At 43.5% G+C, this 16,470-nt stretch overlaps 1 protein-coding gene across 1 annotated transcript in view; it reads left to right on the forward strand.

Annotated features, from left to right (window-relative positions):
- Positions 1-10,104, forward strand: part of LOC110490137 (DENN domain-containing protein 2A) — a 42,270-nt gene extending 32,166 nt beyond the window's left edge. The window contains 9 exon segments of the mRNA XM_021563336.3: positions 2,456-2,533; positions 2,692-2,832; positions 3,077-3,225; positions 5,462-5,639; positions 5,791-5,832; positions 5,978-6,086; positions 7,474-7,728; positions 7,804-7,890; positions 8,028-10,104. Coding sequence (XP_021419011.3) covers positions 2,456-2,533; positions 2,692-2,832; positions 3,077-3,225; positions 5,462-5,639; positions 5,791-5,832; positions 5,978-6,086; positions 7,474-7,728; positions 7,804-7,890; positions 8,028-8,059 — 1,071 coding nt within the window. The 3' untranslated portion in view covers positions 8,060-10,104.
- The last annotated feature ends 6,366 nt before the right edge of the window (positions 10,105-16,470 follow it).

The following is a 16,470-nucleotide window of genomic DNA, read 5'->3' on the forward strand; positions in this document are numbered from 1 at the left end:
CCCTGTCGGCCTGTATCACCGCCTTTTATGGCGACTGCACCGCCCACAACCGCAAGGTCTCTCTGGAGAGAGAGAGTGGTGCAAACTACCCACCCTCCAGGACACCTACAGCACCCGATGTCACAGGAAGGCCAAAAAGATCATCAAGGACATCAACCACCCGAGCCACTGCCTGTTCACCCGCAATCATCCAGAAGACAAGGTCAGTACAGGTGCATCAAAACTGGGACCGAGAGACTGAAAAACAGCTTCTCTCAAGGCAATCAGACTGTTAAACAGCCATCTCTAGCACATTAGAGGCTGCTGCCTATAGGCATAGACTAGGAATCACTGGCCACTGTAAGGAATGAAACACTAGTCACTAATAATGTTTACATATCTGGCATAACTCATCTCATATGTGTATGTACTGTATTCTATACTATTCTACGGTATCTTAGTCACTTAATGTTTACTCATCTCATGTGTATGTACTGTTTTCTATACTATTCTACTGTATCTTAGTCCGTTCCTCTCTGACCACGATCATCCATATGTATATGGTCTTAATTAATTCCTACTTAGATTTGTGTGTATTGGGTATATTTTGTGTAATTTGTTGGATATGACTTGTTAGACATTACTGCACTGTCTTCTCTGTTGGAATCACCAGTCCATCTGCTGGAGAGTCAGTTCATCAGAGAGTCTCTGGCTAACTTCCCCAGAAGTCACAAGGTCTTTCGTAGTTGTCACTTTCTCAGCAGCTCTGGAAAGTGTCTGTTGTAATGGGTACGTCAGGTGTACAGATGGTTGTTGCATAGAATAGATGCTTCCGTGGTTGTCAGTATTCTCATACTAGATTTACGTAATTTCCAGCTGCAGACTAGTAATTCTATGTATAGAATTTGTTATTTCTCTGTAGTGATCGATAGTCTCAGAGTTGAACCATTTCCAGCCTTGTAGCCAACACTACACACTGTCTGGTCTCCTGGGCCTATAGCGTTGTAGTTCTTAACCATTTCAACATATTTTCTGGTCTTCTACACCATTTGAGACATCCGGCTTATCGTGTGTCCCTTTGACATGAAATGTACATTTCATCATGGGTGGTTTTATACTCTGGAGTAGAAAAGGGTGGTTCCATGATGCCTGATGTATTGTCTGGCTCATGGGGGTGTGGCCACTGACCAGTTCAACTTTATATGAAAATCCATACTCTCATTTAGAAGGTTAACATCATATTACATCTTTTCACAAATAGTTTAATGTTTAATAACATACGTTTCACAATATTTCGATGTAAACCACATAATTAAGAAGTGGACACAACCAAAGACACAGTAATGAGTGTTTCCTGTCCATCATGAGATTGCCAAATGAAACAAACTCATCATGACTGTCCCTTAAGTGTCCAATATTGTTTACTTATTCAAACTTTTGATGTCCAAGGGTCTTCTTTCTGTGTTCCACAGTTTACATTCCAATCTCGAATACAACAGAGCATAGAGGCAGCGTATTTTATGATTGTCATAAAACAGCAGACTTCCTGCTCTCCCCCTCTACGAGAGAGCATGCTGTAGAGCGGACCCACTGTAACCTGATAATTCAGATCGTCACAGGAGAGTTATGACAAAGGCTACGAAAAATATAGACGAACTCTTTGGTAAATAGTGTGGTCTACTGCTTATCATGAGATATTCTAACTCAGGCGAGCAGAACTTCCAGACTCCTTAATATTAGAGATTGCACACCAGTTGCTGTTAACAAAGTGACACACACACCCTCTTGAACTTCCCAGACGCAGCCGTTCTGTCCTGCCGATGTATAGAATTAGCAGATAGATTTATATTTACCATGTCCTTTTTCAGCTACGACTCTGAAAAACACTTTGATAGGATAGTCTCGAATTGAGCTCATGCAGTTGATTCTCAAGTGATTGTACATTCGCCAATAGAACGGAGGGTACAGGCGATTTATCCACTCACCAAAGTAGTCTCATCATGTATCCCGCACTCAGGCCTCTGTCGTGTTGTCTCCTCCTTCTTCGAGTGTCAGAGAATTGGGCCGCGATAATCAATATGTCATTCGCCTCCGACTCAGTGAAGTAGAAGTCTTCCTCCAAATGGAGGTTAGTGATAGCTATTCTGATGTCCAGAAGATCTTTTCGGTCATGCAATAGAGAGTATGCGGGGAAATATGATGTATGGTTCTATGTAGAACCCTTCTTGCTTTCCAAAGAATCCATTGTGCCTTCAAAGAATCATCAAAGAACCCTTTCCTACAAAAACAGCTCATATGATGTTAAAGGCTCTAGGTAGAAACCTTTGCCTTACAAAGAATTATTCTCTTCCAAAAGGGTTTCTTCAGATCCAAACGGTTCTCTGTAGATGCTGGGGGTTTTACAGCAGGGACACGGCTTAGTTTTTCCTAGAGGGGCTATGACAAAGCATTAAAATATCCTCCTCTCGTCTCCCAGCCCAGTGGGAAAGGAAAGCGTCTCCCTGAAGTCTACTGCATCGTCAGCCACCTGGGATGCTTCCACCTCTTCTCCAAGGTATAGTGTACTGTACTTCAGCCTCCTGGTTGCCACCTCTCATCCTGTTTCCCATCAAGCCCAGGATTCGTGCTGGCAACTCTTCCATTGCTGGCCCATCTCTCTAACCTCTAGGCTACCTGCTGATCTCTCTGTCCTGCCGTGTGTGTGTGTGTCAGGTCCTGGATGAGGTGGAGAGGAGGAGAGCCCTGTCTCCAGCCCTGGTCCAGCCCTTCATGAGGGCCATTATGGAAGCTCCGTTCCCTGCTCCTGGCAGACCCATCACCATTAAAACCTTCCTGCCCGGATCTGGTACTGAGGTAGCTCCTTGATTTTACGTTAGTCTCCAAAGAAGACTTCCAATAATATTACATACAGATGCCATGCAAAGTGTTTGAGTTGAAGTGTTCTATACTGCATCAGTTTTGTATTACTTAGTAAAATATGTCTCACTCTCCATTCACTTTGTCTCTCTCTCCTCTTCTCATTATCTTTCTTTCCATGTCACTCCCTGTCTGTTTCTCGCTCCCCCCTTCTTTCTACCCACCAATCCACCTGTCTCAGGTAATGGAGCTATGTCGTCCGTCTGACTCTCGTCTGGAGCATGTGGACTTTGAGTGTCTCTTCTCCTGTCTGAGTCTGCGTCTGCTACTCGGGGTCTTTGGTTCTCTCCTGCTGGAACGTAGGGTCATCTTCACTGCAGACAAACTCAGGTGTGATGCCAGTAGCCTGATAGGCTACTCAACTACTGTATGGCAAAGTTAATAAGTAGAAATCAAAACAATTTGATGTATTATTTGACAATTATATTTTATTTCAAAGCATCCCCAAAGAGGGTAGTGAAGCTGGAACTGTGGATTTTATAGCTGAGAGGAAAAACACAAGACAGAATAAACAGAGAAAATAAAATAGTGGCTCAGCCTCATGGTTCAAATGTTTTTCTTCAATGTGACAGGGAGATAATGAGTGATGCCTGCTGTTGTGTTGATTCTGTCCCTTTTAGAAACTGTTTATTTCTCTTTGGAAATAGCCTGTGAGAGCCAGAGATTAATAGGGTCACTGGGGTCAGTGTAGTAGAGAAGAGGTACGCAGAATGGAATGACATAGTTGTCCTAGAGCTGGGTTCCCCAACTGGCAGTCCACGGGTGATTATGGTACAACATTTTACATTGGTGGACATAAAAGACTGTAAAAAATAAAAGCAAATCAGCTTGAAGTTATTTTATTTGAGAAAATCTGTTCCAAAGTATTCCCACGCATAATAGAGAGATATACACTGAGTATACCATACATTGCACACACACCCCCACACCCCCTTTTTGTTTGCCCTCAGACACAATTCATCGGGCATGGACTGTACAAGGTGTCGAAAGTGTTCCACAAGGATGTTGGCCCATGTTGAATCCAATGCTTCCCACAGTTGTGTCAAGTTGGCTGGATGTCCTTTGGGTGGTGGACCATTCTTGATACACACGGGAAACTGTTGAGCATTAAAAACCCAGCAGGGTTACAGTTCTTGACACAAACAGTTGCGCCTGGTTTGTCTTGCCCACACACCCTCTGAAAGGCATATATACACAATCCGTCTCAGGGCTTAAAAATCCTTCTTTAACCTGTCTTCTCCACTTCATCTACACTGTTTGTGCCATCAATAAAGGATCATAGCTTTCACCTGGATTCAACTGGTCAGTCTATGTCATGGAAAGAGCAGGTGTTTTGTATACTCAGTGTACGTGATCGTATACAAATGTAAGCAAGTTTGAAATGATTGGGTTTTAGTCAAATGTTATATCTGCTTGGGCTACTTGTGGTCAATTTCCAGTTGGCATATTATTTGTAATTATGTTCAGGCCCCCTGAACATCCGCTCAAAATCAAATCAAATGTCATTGGTTACATACACATATTTAGCAGATGCTATTGCAGGTGTAGAGAAATGTTTGTGTTCCTAGCTCCAACAGTGCAGTAGTATCTAACAATTCACAACAATACACACACATCTAAAAGTAAAAGAATGGAATTAAGAAATACAGTGGGGAGAACAAGTATTTGATACACTGCCGATTTTGCAGATTTTCCTACCTACAAAGCATGTAGAGGTCTGTATCATAGGTATCATAGGTACACTTCAACTGTGAAGTGGGGGGCTGAGCAAGTTTGCACGTCGGCCATGAAGAACGAGAGCCCAAAGTCCTTGGTAGCGGACAACATCGGTGGCACTGTGTTATCCTCAAAGCAGGCGAAGGTGTTCAGCTTGTCCAGGGGCAAGACATCGGTGTCTGCGACGCAGCTGGTTTCCAATTTGTAATCCGTGATTGTCTGTAGACCCTGCCACATACGTCTCGTATCTGAGCTGTTGAATTACAACTCCATTTTGTCATGGTTACTGTGTGACCCTGATTTAGCCCACTGTAGTAAAGGGCTATTAATGAGACAACTTAAAGGTGTGCAACTGTTTACATTGTGTAATTTATTGATGGTCCCTAACTTGCGTAGGAGCTAGACGTCCAATGTCAAACCAACTCTGCCACGGACACATACCAGCAGACTGAAGCTAATTGGCAAAATATGTTGTCTAACCTAGGCAACTTCAAGACAGGTTAGACTGTTTAAAGTTAGTCTTTCACCCTTCTAGATAACTCTGTACTGTTTTGGCACAGTGAATGTACAAACGCTTGCCACACACACACACACACACACACGAGGTCACCCACATTAAACCAAACCCCAAAGACAACTTTCATTTGGCTACGGTCGTGGCCGCTGCATTTCTTAATGAGCAAGCAAAAAACTAGGCCAAATCAGAATGTTCAGTACCCATTTAATGACCCTGTTTTAGTGTGCAGCAAAGAATACAGTGAGTATTTCATCAAACCTTTTGTGATTCAACTTGGAGGATAACTAGCTAACTGTTTGAACTTGAATCACTTACCATTTCTCTTCTCTGCAGTACTCTGTCTCAGTGCTGCCATGCGGTGGTGGCTCTACTCTACCCGTTCACCTGGCAGCACACCTACATCCCCGTACTGCCCCCTGCCATGCTGGACATAGTGTGTACCCCCACCCCCTTCATCGTAGGGCTACTGTCCAGCTCCCTCCCTCAGCTCACAGAGCTACCCCTAGAGGAGGTGAGAATACAACCCCAGTCTGGTGGTCGAAACTAAACAGGACATAACATATGTATGTACTGTAGATATGTTTTGGGGTTCTGTAATCCACAAGGAATTGAAGTTTGATGGCAAGGACTCACACACCCTGTCTGCCTTCCCTACTCTCCAGGTTCTGGTGGTTGACCTTGGAAACAGTCGCTTCCTCAGACAGGTACTCTTTCTTCACTGATTACCCTGAAAGACACAAATTTAGCCTAGTTCTGGACTCAAATGCAGCTTCATTGAGTACACTTAATCTAAGTCTATGATATTTAGCTAATCATGTATACTGTATTTCTCTTGAATTCCCATGTCAGCTGGATGATGAGGACACTATCCTGCCTTCTAAACTCCAGTCAGCCCTAGAGACAGTCCTGGAGAGGAGAAGAGAACTGGCGTCAGAGCGAGGAGGAGACGGTCCTAATGGTACAATTATACTGTTGTGATAACCCGCGCAACTGCTGCAGTAGAGAACCAGAGAGAAAATTGACTCCTGTCATTACTTGTGATTGGCCGACGACAACAACAACTACACATGCCATTTTTGTGCTACACATGCCATTTTTGTGAAAAACCTGAGCAGCGGCATAATATGGCACTAGCCTCTGGCTCTGTGTGCCGTGGCAAACAAGTTAGGAGATCAATGGAAGATGAACTAAAATGACGTTATTAAAGTTAATGAGAAAAGGATAGGCTACAATGACCAAGAGCCAACAGGTAGGCTGCTACTTAATACTCTGAATGGAGTTGTTGTAATTGTGTAGGATGGGGAAAGAGCAGCCTCAGTTAGCCTACCCTGCTAGCTAGGTTACGTAGCTTTTCTTCTGGGTTTGACGCAGTCAAAACAGTTACTATGGAATCAGATTGATGATAAATAACCTAGAAGTTAGCAGCTAGAAGTTAGTAACTAGTGTGATTCAGCTTGGTTGCTGCTGTCTCTCTTCCTCCTCCAAGCTGCCTGCACCTCACGCTACTTACACACACTGCATGCACAGTGCCTCCCCCGCCTGCTGCTAGAATTCCTCTCTCCCTCGGCTCTCGGCTTGTGCCGAGAGCTTAAGTTAATAGCTTAAGTTAATAGCCTACCTTAACTTGAATTAAACGCTGAGTCTCAAATAGCCGACTGTCCCTTTGAATGGCCGGGCAATGGCACACATTTCAGCAAATAAACGCCTCTTTCAAATAAATGCCGGCAAGTAAGAACTGCTGAAATGCACAGTCAAAGAGGAGAATAATTATTCTGGCAAGGAAACTTATTTTTCCTTCTCGAAATAGAGGCATACTAAGACAAAAGAAATGTGACCGTGTGTAAATGCATTAGTGCAGCAAATATTAGTCCTCTGTGGCTCAGTTAGTAGAGCATGGTGCTAGATTGATTAAAATTCTGGAATGAAACAATTAAGTATGCAAATTTGCTAAACCTGTGTGCATTAAGGATATAGATGCCTGGCTCAAATAGAAGCGTGTCTCTAAGTGCCTGTTGTGTTTAGTGATTTAAGCAAATAAACACCAGGCAATTAATATAAGTTTTATTGTCGCTAAAAATGGACTTTTCCTCTGGTTCCCTCACTTGGATGGCTCAGATCAGGTCTGGGCCTGACCGGGTCTATACAGGGCTGGGTCTGGTTGTCCTCAGTGCCATTTGGACCGGGTCTCCACGTTTATTTATTCAGGTAGGGTCCGTGGAGGACATCCCCGGGTCCATCTCGGAACTGGAGTAACTTTTTAGACCCTCGAGATCATTTGTTTGAGGGAGACAGACCAGTGTTTGGACTGTAGCAATTTTGACTCTCTCTCTCACTCTCTCACACAGACTCTGGCCACCTCAGCACCGTTGTGTCCGAGGCCTTTGTGCGTTTCTTTGTAGAACTCGTCAGCCACTATCCACTCTTCATCACCCAAAGGGAGGTTGAGGCCTCCTCCCCCATCCCTTCTTCTTTCCAACGCGAGTCCTTTCGTAAGTCTGTCTCGTCTAAGAGTATGAGACAGTTCCTGGAGGTCTTCATGGAGACACAGATGTTTGGACTGTTCATCCAGGAGAGAGAGCACCACAGACAGGCACTGAGAGGTACGGGTCAAAGTTCAGATTCAAAGCTTTATTGTCTAACTTTAGATAACACAAAGTTTGTTTGTTTTTCTACAGGACTGTTTGAGGTGAGGGTGCACGAGTATTTGGATTCAATTCATGGTAATGAGCATCGCAGGGTTAACAAATTCCTTAAAGGACTGGGTAAGGATTACAACATTACATAGGAGAGTATGAACTGAGTGTTAATGGAGTGTGAGAAGACAAGCTGGTGCTCATATTGTTTAAGTATGTACCTGTGCTTAAAGCTGTCATGTTTTTTGTTGTTTTTTTACCTCCAGGAAATAAAATGAAATTCCTGTCCAAAAAGTGATCCCCTCTCGACCGATAATCTGTTAAACCAGTAGCCTACATGCAGATGAAGATGGGACTGGACACATTAATGACTGAAGAACCAAGAGACCAACAGACAATGAGTTTATTATGACTGAGGCCATGTCTAGACTTGACAGTTAATGCAGTTTTTGTATTCTGATCATGGAGTTCTGATCATGGAATTTCGAATAAATAATTACATTTTATATAATTGTATTTAACCAGGGAAAAACGCATTGAGACCTAGGTCTCATTTGCACATGTAACATGTAACAATACAGAACACCAAATGTAATAAATATAAAATATTATATAAACAATCAAACTAAAACAAACACATTTATATATAAAAAAAAATCCCCAGCCTTTCTCCTAAATGGACCCAGAGACAACAGCACATTCAAATGATTATTCCACATGATAGGGGCCTGGTAGGAAAAGGCAGATTTACCCAACTCTATGGATACACGTGGAGTCTCCATCAGTAACCAACCCTGTGATCTAATGTTGTAATCCGTATTTCCATATTTCAACAATGCTGTTAAGTAAATTGGTAGTTTTATTGAATAAGGCTTCATAAATAAAAACAGAATAATGAAGTGACCTCTGTGTTTGTAGCTAGGTCCAACCAACATAATGATAAAGGATATAATGGTGAGTGTCAAAACTGTCAGATGTTATAAAACAAAGTATGCTACGATAAATTGTGTCCAAGGGCTTCAAAACACTGGAAGCAGTATTCATGTATTTAATATCACCATAATCTATAACAGGAATAAATGTAGCCTGAATGATCTGTTTTCTACTATTTAAATGAAAGGCTAGCCCTATTCCTATTAAGCCCAACTTAATTATTAATTTATTGACTAACTCGTCAACATGCTTTTTAAAAGATAGCATGCATCTACACCTACATTTAAATGTGTCTACTGTGTCCACACTTTGTTCTGGCTTGCATTTATGAGGCCAGCAAACACGTTCCTCAAACGCTAGAAACATATTTCCTCCAACATTATAATGAAAAGGTAGCCATCTCTGAACACAATCAGACCACCTGTCTTTTCAATCCGATCCTCATATTCTGATAGCAGAAGTCACATGTAAGTGTCAAGTGTAGACATGCCCTCAGGGACACATGAAGCCTGCAGTGTGTACATGATAGACTCAACAGAGAGAATCCTGTATACTGGGAGACTGTATAGCACAGCCTGTAGAGAGACTGGTATTGTACTGTATAGTGTACTTATCCAGTCTAAATGATCCAAACTGCATTTGAGGCCACATGAGGGCAGTAGTTCATTTTATTTTAACATGTATAATGTAATTGCTATGAGTGTGTCTGATTTGATGAATACAGATACGTTTCCCTGACCATTGTTCTTGTGAATGAGACTCTGGCCAGAATGCAATCAGATTGAGCGTAAGGCCAGCATTGACCGATATCCGCATAGCAAATGTATTGGTGGTGTTGGAGGTGTAACTGCAGAATGAGCTGACATATCGTGAGCGGCTGCTCTTGTGTGTCACAAACCACTCCGTTATTTATTATACCTAGTGCGTTAGAAGTTCAAAACTGCGCTAGAAAGTGAAGGCTATATCAATCTTCGAAATAATGACTCTCAAATGTCAAACCATTGATGTTAGGCTAATGCATGTTGTCATGTTAATTTGGATGGGGGGGATTTATGCCTATCAATATACATTTTGTTTTTTAACTTGTAAAGTGGCTGTATGAGATTTGTCGGATTATAGTCAGGTGTGGTTTCATTGCATCCAATGGCAGTCTGCAATAAATTAACGCAATAAACTGCTTGTGGATTTGACAGCTCTAACGCAATTCCACCTCAGATACCGTCAAAACAACTCTATGCGGATGTCAAACTGATTGAAACCTGCCCTCTGACTGGATAATTATTTGCGGACAAAACCAACAGCTTTTGTTTCCCTTGAATTCCTTGGTTTATTTCAGTGTTGTGTACAATAAATGTTAGTACATTGAGGGTCTAAAAAACGGACAACTTAAAATGTACTGTATGAAGTTGAAGATGCATACTCATTCCTAGCATGCATGTTTGTCAGCCTACATATTCAACAGGCTACCTGGGCTAAGGGAAGGTGCTGGGGATAGGTGTTGTACTGGGCATGTTTCTGGAGAGTAGGAGGACAGGAGAGTCCATATGGTGACAGCTGATGGATGTCCATACAGCTGTCGTGTTGGACCTGGACATGAAACCCCTCCAGAGCTAATGCGGCATTCATGTCATGTTGGAAACTCTGAAAATTCCAACTTGCTAACCTAGCAGGAAGAGTTGGTGAGTTTCCCGCTTGGGAGATACCAGAATCAACCAATAGGAAATAACTTGCGTTCATTATAACTCAGAGGTCCTGAGTTTCCAACATAACATGAATGTGGCATAATGCCCTGCCTTTCTGCCATCCTAAACAAGCACAGCTTCAGTCTGCCACATAGACGTCTTCCTGCCACCTTTAAGCCTGCTAGCTAAGTAAAGCATTACATAACACAGATGCTGACTGCTGAGTATACTGTTGTATTGTCTCAGCCTCACGTCTTTACCCTTTGCCTGGTGAGCCAGCCTGTATGCCCCAAGGACATTCCACATCGACACAACAAACTCACAGCCACAAGTTTGCACCGTAAAGCTGTCAGAGGATAACAAGAAATAATTGTACCATCAAATCAGACAGTGACGTCCATTAACATGCCTCAAACTCCTCCCAGGATGCAATGAAATATCACAATGTTTTGAAGAATCATCTGTTGAAAGAAGTCTGTTGACAGATGTTTGCCTCATTCCACGATAAAATTCTCTCTCTCTATAGCAGCCAGGTTGCTACCTGGTTATTCTATCCATGGCAGCATACCTGCAGTGCAACCACCTGTCTGTTTGTCAGCATGTCAGTTGTGGATTACTAACAAGGACTCCTGGTTCTTAATGCAATGTAGCTGACCTGTTACTGAGGGCTCAATACAACATTAATACAGATGGAATTGGTTGTGCTGGGGTTTAGCCATGTGTAGACAACTGGGCTATAATATGGTGGCCAACATGTCTACATGTATGACATTCCTGTAAAAACTGAGCTGGTATTCACCCTTGACATGTATATTCCTTTCTTTACCATTCATTTGTAACATTGGAAAGGAATTTAAACAGTTTTAAAAAAGAAAGCGGGCTGTAAGCAACAAGGGCCACCAAATCAGTGCTATACAAAGCAGCTATACATTACAGCCCATTAAAAGCACATTACAAAGGCATCCAATGCTGCTCCTGCCATACCAGAGATTTTCCACAGCCAAACTTTATTTCCAGAGTAAAGTCATAGGGTGCGGGAGAGCCCTGCTCAAAAGTTGTGCACTATGAGGAGAATAGGGTGTCATTCGGTATGCAGATTACTTAATTACTTGATTTAAGGGAGGTAGGGAAGATAACTAATCAATTACTATTTTATTGAATCTCTCTGTAGTGAATTGTACATGAAGTATGTCTCACTGTGTCTTGGTATGTACTGTTGCCCCCTTTACTGGCTCAAATAGCCAACCAATCAGCCTGTTACTAACCCTTAGTAAACATTTGGGGAAGAAATTGTGTTTGACCAGATACAATGCTATTTTATAGAAAACAAATTGACAACAGACTTTCAAATCAAATCAAATCAGGCTCTAACCAATAGTGCAAAAAATATATTAGGTGGACAATAGGTAAGTAAAGAAATAAAACAACAGTAAAAGACAGGCTATATACAGTAGCGAGGCTATAAAAGTAGAGATTTCCATGTAGATATGATTAAAGTGACTATGCATATATGATGAACAGAGAGTAGCAGCAGCGTAAAAGAGGGGTTGGGGGGGGTCACACAATGAAAATAGTCCGGGTAGCCATTTGATTACCTGTTCAGGAGTCTTGTGGCTTGGGGGTAAAAACTATTGAGAAGCCTTTTTGTCCTAGACTTGGCACGCCGGTACTGCTTGCCATGCGGTAGTAGAAAGAACAGTCTATGACTGGGGTGGCTGGGGTCTTTGACAATTTTTAGGGCCTTCCACTGACACCGCCTGGTGTAGAGGTCTTGGATGGCAGGCAGCTTAGCCCCAGTGATGTACTGGGCCGTACGCACTACCCTCTGTAGTGCCTTGAGGTCGGGAGGCCAAGCAATTGCCGTACCAGGCAGTGATGCAAACAGTCAGGATGCTCTCAATGTTGCTGCTGTAGAACCTTTTGAAGATCTCAGGACCCATGCCAAATCTTTTTAGTTTCCTGAGGGGGAGTAGGCTTTGTTGTGCCCTCTTCATGACTGTCTTGGTGTGTTTGGACCATTCTAGTTTGTTGTTGATGTGGACACCAAGGAACTTGACACTCTCAACCTGCTCCACTACAGCCCCGTTGATGAGAATGGGGGCGTGCTCGGTCCTCCTTTTCCTGTAGTCCACAGTCATCTCCTTAGTCTTGGTTACATTGAGGGATAGGTTGTTATTCTGGCACCAGGTCTCTGACCTCCTCCCTATAGGCTGTCTCGTCATTGTCGGTGATCAGGCCACTGTTGTACCACTGTTGTGTCGTCAGCAAACTTAATGATGATGTTGGAGTCGTATTTAGCCACGCAGTCGGGGGTGAACAGGGAATACAGGAGGGGACTAAGTACACACCCCTGAGAGGCTCGGCATCCGACCATAAGGATCAGCATGGCGGGCGTGTTGTTGCCTACTCTTACCACCTGGGGGCTGCCGGCCAGGAAGTCCAGGATCCAGTTTCCAAGGGAGGTGTTTAGTCCCAGAGTCCTTAGTTTAGTGATGAGCTTCGTGGGCACTATGGTGTTGAATGCTGAGCTGTAGTCAATGAACAGCATTCTCATTGTTCAGTGGTGTAAAATACTTATTCAAGTACTACTTAAGTAGTTTTGGGGGGTATCTGTACTTTACTATTCATATTTTTGGCAACTTTTAATTTTACTTTACTACATTCCTAAAGAAAATAATGTACTTTTTACTACATACATTTCCCTGACACCTAAAAGTACTCATTATGTTTTGACAGGAAAATTGTCCAATTCACACACTTATCAAGAAAACATCCCTGCTCATCCTTACTGCCTCTGATCTGGCGGACTCACTAAACACAAATGCTTTTATTGTAAATTATGTATGAGTGTTGGAGTGTGCCCCTGGGTATCCGTCAACAACAAAAACAATTGTGGCATCTGGTTTGCTTAATAAGGCATTTTAAATTACCATCTGATGACCTGGCCTTTGGGGAGCGGCAGGTAGCCTAGTGGTTAGAGCGTTGGGCCAGTAACCGAAAAGGTTCCTGTATCGAATCCCCAGAGCTGACAAGGTAAAAATCAGTCATCCTGAAAAAGGCAGTTAACCCACTGTTCCCCAGTAGGCTGTCATTGTAAATAAGAATTTGTTCTTAACTGACTTGCCTAGTTACACATGCATCACTCTACTTCTTGGTCAAATAGCCCTGACACAGCCTGTTGGGTCATTGTCCTGTTGAAAAACAAATGATAGTCCCACTAAGCGCAAACCAGATGGGATGGCCTATTGCTGCAGAATTCTGTGGTAGTCATGCTGGTTAAGTGTGCCTTGAATTCAGAGGCAGGGACAAATCAAATCAAATTTTATTTGTCACATACCAATGGTTAGCAGACGTTAATGCGAGTTTAGCGAAATGCTTGTGCTTCTAGTTCTGACCATGCAGTAATATCTAACAAGTAATCTAACAACTTCACAACAACTACCTTACACAACAAAGTGTAAAGGAATGAATAAAAATATGTACATAACGATATATGAATGAGCGATGGCCAAACGGCATAGGCAAGATGCAGTAGATGGTATAGAGTACAGTATATACATATGAGATGAGTAATGTAGGCTATGTAAACATTATATAAAGTGGCATTGTTTAAAGTGGCTAGTGATACATTTATTACATCAATTCTTCATTATTAAAGTGGCTAGAGATGAGTCAGTATGTTGGCAGCAGCCACTAAATGTTAGTGATGGCTGTTTAACAGTCTGATGGCCTTGAGATAGAAGCTGTTTTTCAGTCTCTCGGTCCCTGCTTTGATGCACCTGTACTGAACTCGCCTTCTGGATGATAGCGGGGTGAACAGGCAGTGGCTCGGGTGGTTGTTGTCCTTGATGATCTTTTTCACCTTCCTGTCCTGGAGGGCAGGTAGTTTGCCCCCAGTAATGTGTTGTGCAGACCTCACTACCCTCTGGAGAGCCTTACGGTTGTGGGTGGAGCAGTTGCCGTGCCAGGCGGTGATACAGCCCGACAGGATGCTCTCGATTGTGCATCTGTAAGTTTGTTTTTGGTGACAAGCCGAATTTCTTCAACCTCCTGAGGCGCTGCAGCGCCTTCTTCACTATGCTATCTGTGTGGGTGGACCATTTCAGTTTGTCAGTGATGTGTACGCCGAGGAATTTAAAACTTTCCACCTTCTCCACTACTGTCCCATTGATGTGGATAGGTGGCTGCTCCCTCTGCTGTTTCCTGAAGTCCACGATAATCTCCTTTGTTTTGTTGATATTGTGTGTGAGGTTATTTTCCTGACACCACACTCCGAGGGCCCTCACCTCCTCCCTATAGGCCTTCTCGTCGTTGTTGGTAATCAAGCCTACCACTGTAGTGTCGTCTGCAAACGTGATGATTGAGTTGGAGACGTGGATGAACACACAGTCATGGGTAAACAAGGAGTACAGGAGAGGGCAGAGAATCCACCCTTGTGGGGCCCCAGTGTTGAGGAACAGCGGGGTAGAGATGTTTCCTACACTCACCACCTGGGGGCGGCCCATCAAGATTACCAGGATGTGTGCTCCGGGCATGTGCTGATAAACTGGCAAGTGTTTTCACTGACATTTTCAACATGACCCTAATTGAGTCTGTAATACCAACATGTTTCAAGCAGACCACCATAGTCCCTGTGCCCAAGAACACAAAGGCAACCTGACTACAGACAGTGCTTTGAAAGGCTGGTAATGGCTCACATCAACACCATTATCCCAGAAACCCTAGACCCACTCCAATTTGCATACCGCCCAAACAGATCCACAGATGATGCAATCTCTATTGCACTCCACACTGCCATTTCCCACCTGGACAAAAGGAACACCTATGTGAGAATGCTATTCATTGACTACAGCTCAGCGTTCAGCACCATAGTACCCTCAAAGCTCATCACTAAGCTAAGGAACCTGGGACTAAACACCTCCCTCTGCAACTGGATCCTGGACTTCCTGACGGGCCGCCCCCAGGTGGTGGGGGTAGGTAGCAACACATCTGCCACCCTGATCCTCAACACTGGAGCTCCCCAGGGGTGCGTGCTCAGTCCCCTCCTGTACTCCCTGTTCAACCACGACTGCATGGCCAGGCACGACTCCAACACCATCAATAAGTTTGCAGACGACACAACGACGAGACAGCCTATTGGGAGGAGGTCAGAGACCTGGCCGGGTGGTGCCAGAATAACAACCTATTCCTCAATGTAACCAAGACTAAGGAGATGATTGTGGACTACAGGAAAAGGAGCACCGAGCACGTCCCCATTCTCATTGTCGGGGCTGTAGTGGAGCAGGTTGAGAGCTTCAAATTCCTTGGTGTCTACATCACCAACAAACTGAAGAGGGCACGACAAAGCCTATTCCCCCTCAGGAAACTAAAAAGATTTGGCATGTCGATGTTGCAGCTGTAGAACCTTTTGAGGATCTCAGGAGGAGATCCTCAAAAGGTTCTACAGCTGCAACATCGAGAGTATTCTGGCTGGTGGCATCACTGCCTGGTACGGCTCGGCCTCCGACCGCAAGGCACTTCAGAGGGTAGTGCATACGGCCCAGTACATCACTGGGGCAAAGCTGCCTGCCATCCAGGACATCTACACGAGGACGGTGTCAGAGGAAGGCCCTAAAAATTGTCAAATATCCCAGCCATAGACTGTTCTCTCTACTACCGCATGGCAAGCAGTACCGGAGTGCCAAGTCTAGGACAAAAAGGCTTCTCAACAGTTTTTACCCCCAAGCCATAAGTCTCCTGAACAGGTAACCAAATGGTTACCCGGACTATTTGCATTGTGTGCCCCTCCCAACCCCTCTTTTAACGCTGCTGCCACTCTCTGTTTATCTTATATGCATAGTCACTTTAACCATACCTACATGTACATACTACCTCAATAAGCCTGACTAACCGGTGTCTGTAAATAGCCTTGCTACACTTATTTTCAAATGTCTTTTTATTGTTGTTTTACTTCTTTACTTACCTACACTGTCACGAACCGGCTCAAAGCCTGTAACAAAAGGGAGACAACGTGGAGATAAGCCGTAACAAAATACATATTTATTAACTAAAGCAACTAAGGAAAATATACAATGGTGTGTGTAATCAGTAATCA

Source organism: Oncorhynchus mykiss, chromosome 15 (assembly GCF_057628025.1).
Source record: "Oncorhynchus mykiss isolate SJ-2025 chromosome 15, ASM5762802v1, whole genome shotgun sequence".
NCBI classification, from domain to species: domain Eukaryota; kingdom Metazoa; phylum Chordata; class Actinopteri; order Salmoniformes; family Salmonidae; genus Oncorhynchus; species Oncorhynchus mykiss.